Below are 18432 nucleotides of genomic sequence, written 5' to 3'. Positions count from 1 at the left end.
TCTTATTATATATGTCCTTAAATCAGTCCCATCAGATTCAGGCATCCCTCTCAAACGTATCTGATTTTCCATTAATTTACAATCTCGGAGTACTGCTTTCTCCTGTATTTTTTCTAATAGTGGAATCCACTGTGTCTATTCCTACATCATGGTCTTTAACCTTTTCTTCAACCTCCCGCACTTTCTTTAACACTGCTTCGGAATCTCTTCTGAGAACTTCTATATCTTTTTTTAATTCTTTCTTACATTCAGTTATAGAGTCTTTTATCACTTTAGCCAATCTTGCCTCCATGGCTTCCATTTGTTCCTGCAGTTTAGACATTTTTGCTTCCTCAAGTGACCTAGCCCTAGTACGGATCTCTTTTGCTCCTGATTTGTGGATAGACATCACTGCCTATCCATCATAAAAATAAGCTTCAAGGTTGACCTCACCAAATCAGTTTTTAAATATACAGTCTTATAGATTGGGACATGCCCTTTCAGATGAGCCCAAAATCGCCATTCCCAGAAACTCCTAAGTTGAAATATTAATTTAAAAAAATTTTTATTCTCTTCAAAATGGCATCTGCGGCTTTTCTACCCCCCTTTTAAAAAGTTTTTCTTTTTCTTCTAGAGTGCTCCAAAATTAGTTCAAATCATATAATCCAATAAATTTATTCTTCTAATGATGATATTAGCCGGCTCTGCTAATTTTTAAAGTCCCGTTGTCTTTTTAAAATTTTTTAAACCTTTGACCTTCTTTCAATGGCTGCCGATGTTTCTCTATGATTATAGTCCTAGAGAGGGCTAAAAGGCTTGCAGTTTTCCCTTCTCTTAATGGCCACTTCCTTCCTTTCTTGCCACCAAGTCTTGTTTTCTATGTTGAGAAGTCTCGCGTTATTTCTATGATGCCACTTCCTTTGACATCTTCCTGATCAGCAGTTCTGTTTCGGAGGGGTTATCGCCCGACCACAGGTATGCATAACAATATTTGTTCTTCCTCTTTTAACCTTATTTCTCTAATTTTCTTAGTCCCAAATTTAACCCCTCCTTTGTCTTCTTTACTGTAAAATTATATAGATGGATCCAGACCTTTGTTTTTACTTCAAATAAGTCTTATTTTAGTCCCGAAGTGATTGATAAAGATCTTTACCTTTAAAAATCGTGATCCTTTCAAGCACCTTTCTCTTCCAGAATAGATGTTAATTAGTCCCAAAGAAGCTTTGGATCAGGATGAATTTAAGTCAATTTAACGACCCCAGAAGTCCTCTATAGACGTTGGAATGCAATTCTTCTCCAGGGACTCTTCAAAGCTGAAAAGGAACTCCACTGGGATACCTCGTCAGTCAAAGTAAATCCCCTCAGAATTAAATAAGCATGTCTTGGCCATCTCCCTACCTGGAAGATGTAGGCAGCAGGCATTGAAATCACCTTCTCTGCCCAGAACAGAAGCTCTGGTCTGCTCCTCTATTGAGAAGCACCTCAATCCTCCATGACTCAAAACCGGAAGTCCCATTGTTGGCCCAGTTTTGAGTAAAGCGATACAGGAATGGGGTTTTCATACAGTGAATTTCCTTCTGCTAATGAGCCATCTCAGAAACTCTATGGTAATTTAAAACAGTGCCACTTCTCCCCCTCCGCCCTTTTTCGTTGCATGATCTTACTTAGACTTTTTCTTTTTTTCTAGTGTGAGCGCTATAGCACTAAACTGCTATAGCACCTCAGTGCTTTAGCAGCACCATTGAGATATATTGACTTGATTGACTCACTACATCTCAATGGTGCCACTATAGCACTCACATTAGAATGCTTTTAAAATAAGAAAAGTCCAAGGAAGATTGTGCAGCAAAAAAAGGGGGGGGGAGCATTGTAGGAAGCGCTATGGACAGAGATCGGTGTTGCTGAGATCAGAGGATTTGATGAGGAACTTCCTCACCATCACCTCTTCCAAATCCTCCACCATCACACACCTGGCATCCCCAACACTGCCAGCCTCCCAGTTCTTGAAGGGATGGCTTGCCTCAGGCTAGCTGTGTGGGTGAAGAACACACCATAGTAATTCAGAAGCACAGCAAAAGGGTTGAAAAAGGGGGGGGGGGAAGCAGTTTCACTTGAAAGTGACTCAACCATGTTTTGCTAACCCAATGCAAGCAGGTTTGTATGAACAGGTAAATAAATTCTGCTAGCAGCCGGTTACTAAAATGGGTCTATCTGAGATTACAGGGAAAAAATCCATTAGCAATCATTTACTAAAATGAAATACAAAGGCATTTTGAAAAGGACCATACAGTCTTTGCAGAGGGTACAGTAGTCTAAGGAGACAATAGAGTAAAGGAAATAAATGTTGGAGTTTCCTTGCACTTTTCTGTCATACATACTAACTCCAGGCTCTCTCTCCTAAATCCCCTAATATTCAACATACTGGATTATATTAGGGCTGGAGTTTATGAACCACAAGGATGCAGATCTTTCCCCACCTTCACCAAGAAGCCCAAATAACCTGTGAAAAAGCTTGGCCATGGCTCAGGGGACCCTTGAGAACCAGAAGCTTCAATGAGCAAGAGAGAGCTGGGTGAGATAGTCCTCCTCCTTTGCCAGCAAGACTAATACAAGAGGCTCAGCTGGTGAAAGCAGGAGAAGGGACCAGTTTTGCCTAATTCTCTACAGACACACAAACTGCAGCTCCCTGTGCTTCTGATCTGTGAGGATGGCCTTTTCTGTGTAGATAACAGAGAATGCTCATGGGGAGGGCTGACCAAATCCATTTTAACAGGATCCAGCCTATTTAATCTAGATGTCATTGAGTTGAAACCCATGGATTGGTTCTGCTGGTTGAAGTCTTTTCTCTGGTGGACAGAGCCTTCCTTTAATACAAAATGCCCTTCTCAGGATCTCTGTGTTGGGGGGAGGTCTCATTCCACCCGAGGAATGTGGAGTACAACCACAGCATCCAAGCCATTAGCTGTGATTGTTGTTTAGTGTGTAGATTTTTGAGAACACTGAGTCATCCCTGAAAGCAGTGATAAACTAAATGGAGCTTTCATTTTCAGAGGAAGTCTGTCTCTGAAAACCAAAAAATGGGGACAAACAATAAGGGGAGGCCCTCAGTGTCATGCCCTGCCTGCAAGTTTCCAGAGCCATCCAGCAACTTTGGAAGCCCAGTGCTGGACCAGCTGGGCCCCAGGCTTCTCAGTGCTCTCATGATTAAATCAGAACATAGACAGCAGATGCAAAATGAGTTTTCAAGGTGTGCTGTGTGTTGTTTTGCATGTTTCTGAGAAATGTTGTTCATTATGTCTTTCCGGTGCAATAAGGAAATTATAGGAAGTCATAGACAACTTCTCCACAGCTATTTAAAGAAAGTTTGCTGCTGCTACTGCTCAGTGAGAGATTGTTTTGTCTCTTTGCAGAGGAAGAAAGTGGGTTTCCGTTGTTAATGGGTTCCATTCGGGGTTTGACAGCTGTGCTCCTCCTCCTGCTTGGTGAGTTCTGATAAATGTGTTTAAGCCTTCTAAGACTGTATGACCTGTCCTGGTGTTGTTATTCTGCCATCAACTGTGGCCAAACTGATGCAAATTATGGCATGCAAAGTTATGGCTTTTCCATGTTAATTGCCCCCAGCATCTGATATTCAGAGGTACGGTGCTTCTGTCCATGAACGTTCAGTGGCTAGAAAGCATTGGTTAGGCCTTTTCATATCAGCTTCTAATTCCTTCAGCAACTTTGGGATGGTATTTGCATAACACCATCCAAACTGGCTTTCTGCATTACTTCTCCAGTCTATTATTAGCTGCTGAGTATATGGTGAATATCAAGATCAGAATGTTCTTGTCATCTTTGTGGATGGATTCTTTTCTGCCTCTACTCTGTCCTTAACTATTCTGGAGAGAATTCCAAGTATGTTTTTTCCCCTTTTCTGAAATGGCTTTGATTTTATTCTCTTGTACAAAAGAAGTGCATACATTGTACTAAGGACAAAGAATGGTGTATTTTCCATCCTGCTAAAGGGGCAATGATATTTAAAGAGAATTGTTCCCTCCCTGTCAGTTTAACTATGTAGAAGTCTGTGCACAAAATGGTGTGGAAAGCTTTTTTGTCTTTGTTTGGATTCAAAGGTGCTATTTGACTTCAATTGCTGGTTGATGACACACACATTCAGAAATATTGGAAACTTTATACCAGATCAGTACATAAATGAAGATGTGTGTGTCAGTGCAGCTATCATGTGAAGAGATCCATGGCCTGCTTTGAAGGTTTAGAACATACCACACAACATACAGTATGTGTAACAACACCTGGTCAGGATTGATATATAGTAATTTCTGGATGTGTGTGTGTTTTAAAAGTATGTATTATTGACCACTGAGGAAGGCCTTTGAGGCCAAAATGTGTAGAGTCCTGCGTTGGTCATTTGACATGTTCATCAACTTTATATGAGGAATTATTACAGTTTATGTACTTGTTCTGATTCTAATTCAGCCTGATATTCAGGCCCAATATTTTTAATTTTTACTATTGTGTCCACCATATAATAAATATTTATCTGCTGTAGTTTGATCCTTGAAGCATTATATTTCAGGTTGAATTGTTTCCTCCTTTCCTTTTGTTTGTGGATTTCTTTACTGTGTCATTTGATGTCTCTAGAAATTTGTTCTTCCTTGTGTGCAGACAAGAAATGTTGATATTAATAAAGAAATTCAGTCAACATTAATATTGGGAGGTTGCTGCTCTTGTTGCCCAGTGTTACATGGGCCCTCTGTGCCAAATGATATACCTCATTTTCATTCAAAGTTGACAATTCCTTTATAAATCCTGGCTGCACAAATCTATCAGTATACATGTGAGCTTGGCTAATTTTTTTGGTGGGGGACTTAGAATTCTTAGTGATGGTGGAAAGTGCCATGTAGCCACAGGCTGACTTATGGTGAACCTGTTTTCCATTGCTGGCCTCTGCATAACAACTCTAATATTCCTTGGTGGTCTCCCATCCAAATACTGACCTTGCTTAGCTTCCAAGATCTGACGAGATCAGCTAGCCTGGGTCACCCAGGTCTGATTCTCAGTATTTGTTTAGTTATGAGAAGTGTGGGGCCACCAATAAGTACCATCATGGATCCCCATCTCCTCTAGGCACTTCCTCTCAGCATCCAATGCATCACAGGAAAACAGATCACAGAACATGTTATTAATTTATTGAAAAAACCATTAACTCTCTTTTCTCCCAGATAACTGGAACCCAAAGCAGGTAACATCAACGCAAAATGATATAAAGCTTAGCTTGTGAAATGAAATGAAATTAAATTAAATTAAAGAGGCTGCAGTACAAAAACTTTGAAACTCACAGGGCATTCACCATTTTAGGGGGGGGGGGGGTTGTATCTCAATGTGTACCTTACTTTCTTCCCCTCCCCACTTTCCATTCCTTATATTTATATCTTCTGCCTCCAAGGAACTCATGAAAATATACATTTATTTTATCCTTACAACAGCTCTGTCAGGTTGGGCAAAAAATGGTGATTGGCCCAAGATCACACATTCCTTTCCCCAGAATTTTGTCCCTCTAATTTCTCCTGTCTCAACAGCCTTCCAGGAATCTCATGTATCCAGGGGGTTGTTAAAGACTCAAGTGATGGTTTTAAAATAAGCTGCTGCAGATAAAGAATTATATTTAGTAAAAATAAATGTGTTAGTCATTCTACTAGCAGCAGTACATTAAAATGCTGACCACACTTTATCAGCTTCATTTGCATGAACATGAAGGGAAGTCTGAAAACCTGAAACAGGGAATGAAGAATTAAAAGAATCAACTAGCTGAGCACAGATCTCCTGCTGTTTTTAAACTGCTAGTAGCTATGGAAGGTCCCCAATTCAGGACTGTGATGCTGAATGAAGGTCTTCAACCCTTTTTTCCTCCATGCTGTCCTTATAATCTGTATTATTCCTCCTCAGTGATCTGTGCAGTGATACACAGGTTACTAGGTAACCTTGGGTCAATCTGTCTCTGTCAGTATAACATAGTTACAAGGTGGTTGTAGTGAGGATAAAATGGAGGATAGGAGAATGAGGCTGTAAATTACATTGGGTCCTCAGTGTAAAAAAAAGTGGGGTACAAATATAAATATCTGGATAGATGTGATATGCATCAAGTAAGAATACAATAAAATATTGGAGCAAATAGCAAATGGAGGTTGAGATATGGAAGTAGTATGGGAAGGGGGGGGATTAATGGCACGGCAGTGATCCAATCTGAAAGGAACTGCAGATGCTATTTGTAACTTTTAAACAGTGCAAGATCTAGTCATGTATCATCATTAACTTGTCTAGTTAAGTCCTCTAAAGCCAAATAGCAAGGTTAAAAGACGATAAATTTAAAGCAATGAGAAGTGCATGTAAACAGGGATGTGCACCAGAAAAAAAAAATCACTATTTTTTGTATCTGGATATCAGGGCTGGTATAATTATCAGTATTCTTGATTATTCACATCTCCAGTATGGGATCAGTGTTAGGATTTAGGGTTTTTCCGGTATTTTGAAATTACTTGGGTCCATCTGGAGAGCTACCATTGGCCACCCCTGCTATAGGGGACAAAATTCTTTGTTTTCTCCAGGGGGGAAAATATGTGAACACACAAGAGCAAGCAACCGCTGGCCAAAAGCCTTCCAATACGAACAGAACCAATAATCAAACCAGACAATCCTACTAGAACCATAGGCCAGTGTGGCAAACCCACTATATGCCAAACCAGCCAATCCAAGGCAAATGAACTGAAGCAAGGGAAGGGACACTATTTCCAGCCCAACAGACCCAGTGTCAAACCACAGAAGCCAAGCAGAACCTAGGGCCAATGTGGCAGCAGAAGCCCAACAGAACCATAGTCAAACTTGGTAGTGGAGAAAATAAGGAGCAGTACAGATTATTGAAACAGTACACATTTAAAGTGACTGATTAAACACAGGGTACTATTAGAGAGTCATTTCTGGTGTAGGCATTAGATATTAATGTCAGCCAGAGTAATTTGGTTTACCTGACAACTCTTTAGACGCCTACAGAAGTGAACTAGGAGAAACACAAATGTTCATGAGTGGAAACAGAAAGGGTAGGAATCACACAAGCAAATTTATACACAAAGAGAACTGCAGACTTTCAGACACATACTCTGAATATACAGTAAATATGGCTGTTTCTACACTCAGGGTTGATTCTGATTTTATGAGCATTGAATCTGCCTGCAGAAAACTTTTGTTCAAAAGTACTCTTGTAAAATGAGGAGCAACACTGGGGTGAAACCACTTTCAGTGCCAATTCAAGAAAATGAGTGTAGATGACTTAAGATAATACAAAGCAAGACAGAAGTGACAGCAGTATGCAATGTAGATAAACATTTTAAATGTGCACTGAGAGAGGATCTTCTGCCAAGTGTAGAAACAGCCATAGTCTTTCAATTACAAAATTATGTTGCTGAATGTAAGAGGGTTAAATAACCCAATTAAATGAAAGAATTATGACCCAAATACTAAAATCTTGCCTAGATATTGGTTTAGGTTTAGGATTGGTTTAGGAATCTCTTCTTAGAACAATGGCATACCCAGTATTAAAAACTTCCTGGTACAATTTACAATACCAAGCTCCTGGGAAATCAAAAGCCAAATTTAGACAGGTCCAATTTTAAAAGGCCTATAGGTAAAGAAGCAAAACCTAAAAATTGCATGATATCTTTATTACCTACTTGGCGATATTTGGAGGCAAATGAATGAAATGGGGAAAGATTATACTTATTATTCCTCTAAAAGTTCAAACAAAAATAGATTTTACTTTACTTTCACATATGCTGGTGGATAATGTAATTAATGCTGACATAGGTACAGCCTTGTGGACAGATCACTGTTCAGTACATTGTACACTGACTGAACAAAAATACAGGGCAACACAGTGGATTTTAAATAAATCAATTTTATTAACACAGGGAAGAAATTGCACAAGAGAGAAAAAATTATTGTGGAATTATGGAACCGATTGTGAGGGAGGCATTTAAAGTGCTTATGACAATGATGCTTATGACAGCTGATGACAATGGCATCCTACCTTAAAAATAAGAATAAACACAACAAAAAGAAATGTTACTAGCAAATATTAGGTTCCTATATAATTTAGCAAAAGGATAGGGCATAAAAAAGCATATAAGGAATTACTAAAAAATATAAGAAATTACAGGAAGATATTGAAACTGCTCACATTCAAAGGCAATTGATATCTCTGAAACAACAATTTTGGCAGAAAACTCCAAGAGCTTTGAAAATACTCTCATGGAGAGTAAATGATAAGAAGGTCAAAGGACAAATTCGCACCTTGAGGGACAGGGCAGGTAATTTATATCTCAAACCCACAGAAATAGTAAAAATAATGTCAGACTTTTATGAAAACCTGTATATATCTGACAATCCTAATAATGACCAAATCAAGAATTATCTAGAAATGAATAACAATTTTGAGATATTGACTAACTTCCATAAAGACATTTTAGAACAACCTACATAAACTCAGGCAATAAAAGACTCGATAAAAGACCAAAAGCCCAATAAAGCCACAGGGAATGATGGATTCCCTTCTGAGTTCTATAAAATGTTTAAGGAAGAAATTCTAGTACTATTTTCCAAAGTCTGTAACCATATTTTGAATTGTAGGGAAATGCCATCTTCATGGTCTGAGACCAACATCATTATCTTACCAAAGGAACTAAAGGACTTAACGGATCCTTCTGATTATAGGCCAATATCATTACTCAAAAGTGACATAAAAATATTTGCAAAAATCATTGTGAATAGGTTAAGAAAAATAATTCCTTACTACATAAATACAGACCAGACAAGTTTCATTCCTAGAAAGTTTCTAGCAGATAATATTTGCACAACTATGAATATTATTAATTCTGTAAGAAAGAAAAATTGAAAACTGTTTTATTATCACTGGATATACATAAAACCTTTGATAGTATTGAAATAACATTTCTTTAAAACTTTACTGGAATATATGGGATTTAGGAACAAATTTTTAAACACTATGTATGTCATTTATAAAAATCCATCAGCAAAACCCAGTGATATCACATAAAAAAAAATTAAGTTCAAAGGGGGCACTAGATAGGGGTGCCCACTCTCACCCCAATTATTTGCCCTGGCTGTTGAGACTTTGGCTGAGGCTATTCGAAAAAGAAAAAAAAAACAGATCACAGTGGTAACAGTAGGAACATTAGCTCATAAATTATTTCTTTATGCAGATGATATGGTTATATACTTGACCAACTCATCATCTATAATAGCTTTACACGACATGATTCATGAGTATAGTAAAGTTTCAGGACTAACAGTTAAAAGAAATCTGATCTCTTCTTTATTTATGTTTCCCCAGAGAGTGAAAAGAAAATGAAGGCTAAATACAAGTACAAATGGACAGAAACAATGTAGAGACACTTAGGAGTATATATTCAAGTTGAAATATCAAATATTTTAAAAAATTGAAAAATATATTTAGGGACTTCATCTTGACTAAAAAATGGAATTAACTAATATTAACGTGGGCAGATAGAATAAGTTTGGTGAAAAGTTTCATACCTTTGAAATATTTATTTTTGTTCAGCATGGTCCAATTGATATCCCAAAGAAAAATCTACAAAGGTGGCAACAATCAATTAGCAATTTTTTCTGGGCAAATAAACCTCCAAGGCTGAGCTTTGAAACAAATCGTAGACCAACAGTAAGAGTACGGCTAGGAATACCAGTTAACAAAATACTACTAAAATACTAGGAGAGCCAGTTTGGTGTAGTGGTTAAGTGTTTGGACTCTTATCTGGGAGAACCGGGTTTGATTCCCCACTCCTCCACTTGCACCTGCTAGCATGGCTTTGGGTCAGCCATAGCTCTGGCAGAGGTTGTCCTTGAAAGGGCAGCTGCTGTGAGAGCCCTCTCTAGCCCCACCCACCTCACAGGGGGTCTGTTGTGAGGGAGGAAGGTAAAGGAGATTGTGAGCCGCTCTGAGACTCTTCGGAGTGGAGGGCGGGATATAAATCCAATATCTTCTTCTTCTTCTTCCATTCTAGCAAATTTTATAAGATCATGCACAGGGAATGTAGAGGGAAACTGGCTGCAAATTAAAAGTTTATGCATTAAAGATCATAGAATCATAGAGTTGGAAGGGACTCCCAAGGAAATCCACAAATACCTCCCCCTAAATCCACAGGATCAGCATTGCTGTCAGATGGCAATCTAGCCTCTGATAATTATCCTTTAGATACAACCTGCAAAATCTGGGATAAATGGAGGCAGATCTTAGCTCCAGAGAACTCACAGCTGAAGCCTTTTTAAAATCAAGAGTGGCTCCCCCCGGGGAAAGAACAAAAAGCTTTCTTGAAATGGCATCAGGCAGGGATAACCAGATTAATAGATTTATATGATAAAGGCAAGATCTTAGAAAAGACCCAGTTGGAAGGTGGAACAAACAATCCCCTGGTATATATATTTTATTTTATTTACCTTAAATTTCTATACCGCCCTCTCCACAAGCAGACTCAGGGTGGCTAACAGTCAGATACTTGCAAATTACACACATGTTAATAAAAATACAAACAACATATCCTTAACAGATTTTGAAAAGCTATTGAAAGAAAATGATGGCTCTTCGAAAGGTGTTATGTCTAAAATATATCAGATACTACTTTCGATTGATGGCAGCAAGACTTTGAATAGTCAAAAACAGTGGAACGTACATTGCCAAAATAGATTAACTGATGATGACTGAAAGAAGGTATGGACTTCTCCTAGTTTAAAATCAAATATATTTAATGTCGGATTTTAAATGTTTAAAATGGCAACTAGAAGGTACATAACACCAACATGTTTAGATAGAATAAAAGCAACAAATGTTGGAAAGAAAGTGGCCAAACAGGGGACTTCATGCACTGTTGATGGGTGGGTGTGAAGACTTTTTGGATGCCTGTTTTGCAGGAAATACGTATTATAACAGGCTGTAACCTACTGTTGATACTGGAAACTGTTCTCTTAGGAATACGGGAGGATTCTCTTTAATAAAGTGAGAAAAGAACTGATAGCAATCTTATTAGCGGTGGCAGGGATCTTACTAGCAGCATACTGAAGATGCATACAAATCCCTTCCATATCAACATGGAGGGGAGAAATGTGGGAATATTTTATATTAGGAGAAATAACACAACACAATACCTTAAACACACAGGAATATACATCTTCAAAATTTATGGAGATCTGTTATCCAATGATTCAATATTTGACAGAAAATAGCATCTTGCCCAGTAATCCATACTATAGGGAGATTATGTATTTTTGAACATTAAACAAAGCTCAATTGATATTGCTCCTTAATGTTATATTATTGTAAATTTTACTTGTTAATTTTTTTTTTTAAAGTAAAACCAGAGAATATCAGCAGAACCAATGTGACAATCTCTCCCTAACATGTGATTCCATTTGCTTATGAGAACTGCTTCCCTCCCCTCCTGTTGCTTGGGAAATCTGCAGAAAAGACAAAAGAAGAAAAAGGAAGAAAATCGTTCAAAGCTTTAAAATGCCGGCTCTGGATATTCCCCATAATATTTAGAATTAGAATACTGGTATTGATGATATTGCCAAATATTGATTCTGAATATATCCAAAAGGTACCAATAATGTATTCTTCAGGTGTATATTTGGATTGCATATATCTGAGTCCACATCCCTACATTGTTTTATAAGACAGTTATAGCACTTGTGAAATTTAGCTCATGACTTTCAAACTCTGGGGATTTGCATATTTTGAATGTTTTGAGTGCTTTATAATTATTCTCTTGGGTTTAGGTCATAAACTTTTGCAAGGCTTTTTCTTCTTCTTCTCAGAACAAGATTTTTTTTGGGGGGGGCAAATCCTGTCCATATTTCAAAAATGGTTTTATGCTCATGTTTTATGGTTTGCATGCAGGTCTTTGTACTGGACAGAGGATTGTAACTGTTCAGAAGGGCCATCTTTATCGAGCAAAAGGCTACCATATCACCATCGGGTGCAATGTCAGTGGCTATAGGGGGCCGTTGGAGCAGACATTCCAGTGGTCTGTGTATCGGCCATCTGCCCCAAAGACAGAAATGCAACTCATCAGCACTAGTGATTCCAGTTTCCCTTATGCTGTCTATGTCCAACGTGTCAAGGCAGGAGAAATCTATATAGAGAGGATCCAAGGAGATTCTGTCCTGCTGCACATCACCAAGCTTCAGACTGAGGATGCTGGCGAGTATGAATGTCATACACCCAACACTGATGGAAGGTACTTTGGGAATTACAGTGCCAAAACAAGGCTGTCAGGTAAGCTCAAGAACATGTTGCCTATGGAAATAATTGGCATAGAGCCTGAATACCTCAAGGGCTGCTAAAGTGAATGCAGCCCCAACTACCATGACTTCCAGTAGGGCTACCATTCTCTAGTTAGGGGGCAAGAATCCCCTGCTTTTGCAGGCTCTTGCCCACAAACTCCCCCACCCCAACAGGAACATTGCCAGAAAGAAATGTGGTGTGCCCACATCACCTAGAATTGACATGGGCATGTTGGTGGCACTGGAGGAACAATGCTCTGATTTTGGGGCAAAGCTCTATGGTTTGAGGCTGATTTTACCATGGAATTTTGTTCAAAAACTAGAACATCGCCCCCAACATGACCATCTTCTGAATGATGCAGACATATCAAATGACATCACTTCTAGTGATGCAGGGATGTTGTTGTGAGGATGTTTCTTGCTCCTGGAACATCCCCCCATTACCTCACCATCGTCTTCAAGGGACTTGGCAACCCTACTTCTGGGTGCTGGATTTGCTCACTTGTGAACTTTGAGGCAGGCAGCAAAACCAGAAAGTCAACTGAGCTCCTAGTGGAACAATATGCACAGTTGTTGAGTTGTGTTCAGCTTGATAGGTCACTGCTTGTCCAGGTGTGGACTAAATATGCATAAACCTGTACTGAACTCCTATTTGTTTCTCTGTCCCCCTTTGTTTCCTTTTGGCTCATGGCAGCTGCAAGATTGTACTTATTTTATTTACCTGCTCTGGTACTGTGTCAGTTTAATCCATGTGGGTTGTTTTATATGTAGGGGAAGTATGGCCAAATAAAATTGTTCTTTTGAACCACTAGATGATGCATCCTACAGCACTAGTTCCCTGTTGGAGACCCAACTAGTACAGTTGGCACTCTGTGAAAGAGGTGAATTCTTCTTTCTCAGCAGTGATAGTTCCTTCAGCTGTGCTTTCCTTTGTTTTCTTGTCCTTCTAGTGATCCCAGACACACTGTCTGCTACCATGAAACCACAGGATTTCACCCAAGATGAAGGAGATTCATTAGAACTCATCTGTGAAGTGTCAGCAGCAACAGTCCAGCACACCCACCTTTCTGTTGCCTGGTACCTTATTCAAGGAAATGGAGAAGGCCAGGAAATTCTTTCCCTGTCCAGAGATTTTGTCTTGATTGCAGGGTCTTCCTACGGTCAAAGGGTTTCCTCTGGAGACATAAGGCTAGACAAAATTGGGGACAAAAAGTATAAATTGTCCATCATTAAGATACTGCCCTCAGACCAGGGGAAAATGTATTGTGAAGCAGTTGAGTGGATTCAAGATCCTGATGGAACTTGGAAAGATATTGCCCGAAAATGGACAAACAAGACTTCTCTGACTGTCAGGAGCCATGGTAAGATGCATGTGGTCCGTCAATCATATATACTGCCATTTTAAAAGACAGTAGCAGCTGCTTAATTATCCCCAGTCACCTTGATTTTTTGTTTCATTTAGAATGTTTTATACAATTTTGACAAGCTTAGTCAAAATGTGAGTAAATTAGTTTATAGTCCAAGGCCTTTTTAGACTTAGCTGCAGTGGTATAAACTACCTTCATGAGTAAATGAGCCATTTGCTAGGTCATTAACTTTCCCTCTACATGATCACCCATTCTCTGAAAAGACATTAAAACTAGTGAAGATTCCGATGTTTCCAAGGCCCTGTAATGAGAGATTTCACAAGAACAAAAACAGAACAGCCCATCTGTATGAGCAAAGAGAAAGGAATCAGCTTCTCTGCCAAATGCAGATGTATTAAAACTCAATGCATGAAGGGCCTTCCTTCCATTATTGTCCATGACGGCTGGTTCTGTTTTGCTCAGGTGCTTGTTTGGATCATGAAAAGTGGACAGTATGTCATACGAGAGGGTAGGCAGAGACACCTCTCCCCCCAACTCAATTGTTGCCAATGCAGTATATGGGCTCTTCTATTGTACAGCTGTGAATTGCAGGCAGATGGAAGAGAAATACCAATACAGCAGTGACAATGCCTGGGTTGGAATCTAGATCTAGCATAATTATATGCCCCACTCCTTCTGCCAAATACTATCCACCGCTGCCTCAGTAAAGTGGCTAACATGTGAGAACAAGACATTCAGTCACTCCGACACTTAATTTTAGCTCTTTAGTGGATTAAATCCATGTTTCTTTCTATCTATCACTTATTAAAGGTCTCAGACTATGTATTTCATTTCTCTTCAGTGAGCCTCAGTTTGCTAAATTATCTATAGAACTCTGCTGCAGTGACTGGCATTGCAATAGCACTGAGGAAGGAGAAACGGTACTCCCTCAAGGGAGCTTCAGCCTAATAATAAGTGATAGATAGCTTTAATAAGTGATAGATAGAAAGAAACATGGATTTAATCCACTAAAGAGCTAAAATTAAGTGTCGGAGTGACTGAATGTCTTGTTCCACCACAACCACGTTTAACTTTAAAAGGGGTAAATACACTGAGATGAGGAGGCATGTGAGGAGGAAACTGAAAGGAAAGGTACATACGGTCAAAACCCTTGAGAAAGCTTGGACGCTATTTAAAACTATAATCCTAGAAGCTCAGATAAAATACATACCACAAGTTAGGAAAGGCACAAACAGGCATAAGAAAAGGCCTGCGTGGTTAACAAATAAAGTAATGGAAGCTGTAAAAGGTAAGAAGGACTCCTTTAAGCGGTGGAAAACCAGTCCAAGTGAGATTAGTAAAAGGGAACACAGGCTGTGGCAAATCAAATGCAAGACTGTGATCAGGCAGGCAAAAAGGGACTATGAGGAGCATATTGCAAAAAACATAAAGACCAACAATAAAACTTTCTTCAAATATATTAGAAGTAGGAAACCAGCCAGGGAGGCAGTGGGGCCCTTGGATGACCATGGGGTAAAAGGATTACTGAAGGAGGATAGGGAAATGGCTGAAAAGCTAAATGAATTTTTTGCCTCCGTCTTCACTGTAGAAGACGAGAACTTTTTGCCCGCCCCAGAACCACTAATTTTGGAAGGGGTGTTGAAAGACCTGAGTCAGATTGAGGTGACAAATGAGGAGGTCCTACAACTGATAGACAAATTAAAAACTAATAAGTCACCGGGTCCGGATGGCATACATCCGAGAGTTCTGAAGGAACTCAAAGTTGAACTTGTGGATCTTCTAACAAAAATCTGTAATCTTTCATTGAAATCTGCCTCCGTTCCTGAGGACTGGAAGGTAGCAAATGTCACCCCCATCTTTAAAAAAGGTTCCAGAGGAGATCCGGGAAACTACAGGCCAGTCAGTCTGACTTCAATACCGGGAAAGTTGGTAGAAACCATTATCAAGGACAGAATGAGTAGGCACATTGATGAACACGGGTTATTGAGGAAGACTCAGCATGGGTTCTGCAAGGGAAGATCTTGCCTCACTAACCTGTTGCATTTCTTTGAGGGGGTGAACAAACATGTGGACAAAGGAGACCCGATAGATGTTGTTTACCTTGACTTCCAGAAAGCTTTTGATAAAGTTCCTCATCAAAGGCTCCTTAGAAAGCTTGAGAATCATGGAGTAAAAGGACAGGTCCTCTTGTGGATCAAAAACTGGCTGAGTAATAGGAAGCAGAGAGTCAGTATAAATGGGCAGTCTTCGCAGTGGAGGACGGTAAGCAGTGGGGTGCCGCAGGGCTCGGTACTGGGTCCCATGCTTTTTAACTTGTTCATAAATGATTTAGAGTTCGGAGTGAGCAGTGAAGTGGCCAAGTTTGCGGATGACACTAAATTGTTCAGGGTGGTGAGAACCAGAGAGGATTGTGAGGAACTCCAAAGGGATCTGTTGAGGCTGGGTGAGTGGGCGTCAACGTGGCAGATGCGGTTCAATGTGGCCAAGTGCAAAGTAATGCACATTGGGGCTAAGAATCCCAGCTACAAATACAAGTTGATGGGGTGTGAACTGGCAGAGACTGATCAAGAGAGAGATCTTGGGGTCATGATAGATAACTCACTGAAAGTGTCAAGACAGTGTGCGTTTGCAATAAAAAAGGCCAATGCCATGCTGGGAATTATTAGGAAGGGAATTGAAAACAAATCAGCCAGTATCATAATGCCCCTGTATAAATCGATGGTGCGGTCTCATTTGGAGTACTGTGTGCAGTTCTGGTCGCCGCACCTCAAAAAGGATATTATAGCTTTAGAGAAGGTGCAGAGAAGGGCAACTAGAATGATTAAAGGGCTGGAGCACTTTCCCTATGAAGAAAGGTTGAAACGCTTGGGACTCTTTAGCTTGGAGAAACGTCGACTGCGGGGTGACATGATAGAGGTTTACAAGATAATGCATGGAATGGAGAAAGTAGAGAAAGAAGTACTTTTCTCCCTTTCTCACAATACAAGAACTCGTGGGCATTCGATGAAATTGCTGAGCAGACAGGTTAAGACGGATAAAAGGAAGTACTTCTTCACCCAAAGGGTGATTAACATGTGGAATTCACTGCCACAGGAGGTGGTGGCGGCCACAAGTATAGCCACCTTCAAGAGGGGTTTAGATAAAAATATGGAGCACAGGTCCATCAGTGGCTATTAGCCACAGTGTATGGAGCACAGGTCCATCAGTGGCTATTAGCCACAGTGTATGGAGCACAGGTCCATCAGTGGCTATTAGCCACAGTGTATGTGTGTATATAACATTTTTTGCCACTGTGTGACACAGAGTGTTGGACTTGATGGGCCGTTGGCCTGATCCAACATGGCTTCTCTTATGTTCTTATGTTCTTAAATTAAGTAGCACCATTTAGAAAGCTTTATGCACATCTCTTCAAAAGGAGAGGAGGCTTTTAAACCCATTTCTAGATTGGAACTGCATGGTGTGAAATTTCCACATCCTTCATATAATGTGTTTAGCAAATATTTGTGAATGGCCAATGTCTGTTCAGGATGAATTATTAATGAACCAGCATTCAGTGCCTTAGTTAATTTATGCATAGTAAACCATGAGGTTAGCTGTAGCCATGATTACCCGCTGTAGCTTTGGATAGTGTACACAGAGATCTATGAAAAATTTTGAGTATCTGAGAGGCACGCTCTGGCCAACCAGAGGAACTGGCTGGCCACTGTGTGAAACAGAATGGTGGAGTAGATGGACCACTCGTCTGATCCAGCTGGGCTCTTCTTATGTTCCTTCTAAAACATTGGAGAGTCATCAAAGTGCAGAAAAGTTCAAAAATCTATTCTTACCTGCATTGATCTCTTTGTTCCTGATTAGGACTGGCAGACAGAGCAGTTGTAATTTACGTAAGTTATTTCAACAAGGATCAGACATAATGTTGAAGCTTGGTCTGGAGGTTGGTGGTTGAGCTTTATTCTCTTTCATTGCCTATATCCTTGTGCAAATCAAATAGCCAATTTCCACTTTAATGCAAAACATAATTTGCCCTGAATCTAAACTGGAAAACAAAGATCTTTGGCCTTCAGGATTGTAAATCAAAGCTTTTACGCAGTTTGTGATACCCGCTAGAAAGGAGAATACAATACATAATTTGGTTTTTAAAATGTAAGTGCAGACTATACTTGGTATTGAAGTGGGTGTTACTGAACTGGAGCGTGTGTAGGTAGGGATGAAGAAGGAATGAACTGAAAACGAGCTTTGTTCACTTAGCACAAAATCATACATCTGGACTAAGCCCAGTATAAGTTCTCCCTGTCATCCTCAGTTTTTATATGAGTTCATATGAGATTGATTCATTTTTCTGTTCATTTTTCTCAAGTTAATTAACAGAATCTTTCCCTTCTCTCACTTTATTGCCCTGCTTTAATATAAAAAAAGAATTTTTTCAACTGATACATGCTTAATTCTCAGAGTTCCTGTATTGCCCCCCCCCAAGGTATCTTACCAGAAAAGGGGGGGAAAGTATTCTAGGAGTCCTTTAGACTCTAACCCCAAGCAAATACAGGATTGAGATTAGGGAAACTTTTCAGAATCAACCTAAAGATGCTTGATTGTGAAAGAGGTATTGAGAAAGTGATCAGTCAAGAGATCATGACACAAACTATGTTCCTATTGAGTGTGGCACCAAACAGGCTCCCAAGCTGCTTCCAAATGACCCCGTTGTGTTTTCTTTATGCCT

At 39.6% G+C, this 18432-nt stretch overlaps 1 protein-coding gene across 1 annotated transcript in view; it reads left to right on the top strand.

Annotated features, from left to right (window-relative positions):
- The first annotated feature begins 1528 nt into the window (after positions 1–1528).
- Positions 1529–18432, top strand: part of LOC132569100 (immunoglobulin superfamily member 2-like) — a 61446-nt gene continuing 44542 nt past the window's right edge. Inside the window, 5 exon segments of the mRNA XM_060235281.1 lie at positions 1529–1586; positions 3390–3461; positions 11963–12340; positions 13299–13709; positions 14050–14061. Coding sequence (XP_060091264.1) covers positions 1529–1586; positions 3390–3461; positions 11963–12340; positions 13299–13709; positions 14050–14061 — 931 coding nt within the window.

Source organism: Heteronotia binoei, chromosome 3 (genome assembly GCF_032191835.1).
Source record: "Heteronotia binoei isolate CCM8104 ecotype False Entrance Well chromosome 3, APGP_CSIRO_Hbin_v1, whole genome shotgun sequence".
In the NCBI taxonomy this organism is placed as follows: Eukaryota; Metazoa; Chordata; class Lepidosauria; order Squamata; family Gekkonidae; genus Heteronotia; species Heteronotia binoei.
Note: the sequence above shows the minus strand (reverse complement) of the source record. Positions and strands in the feature narration are given on the sequence as shown.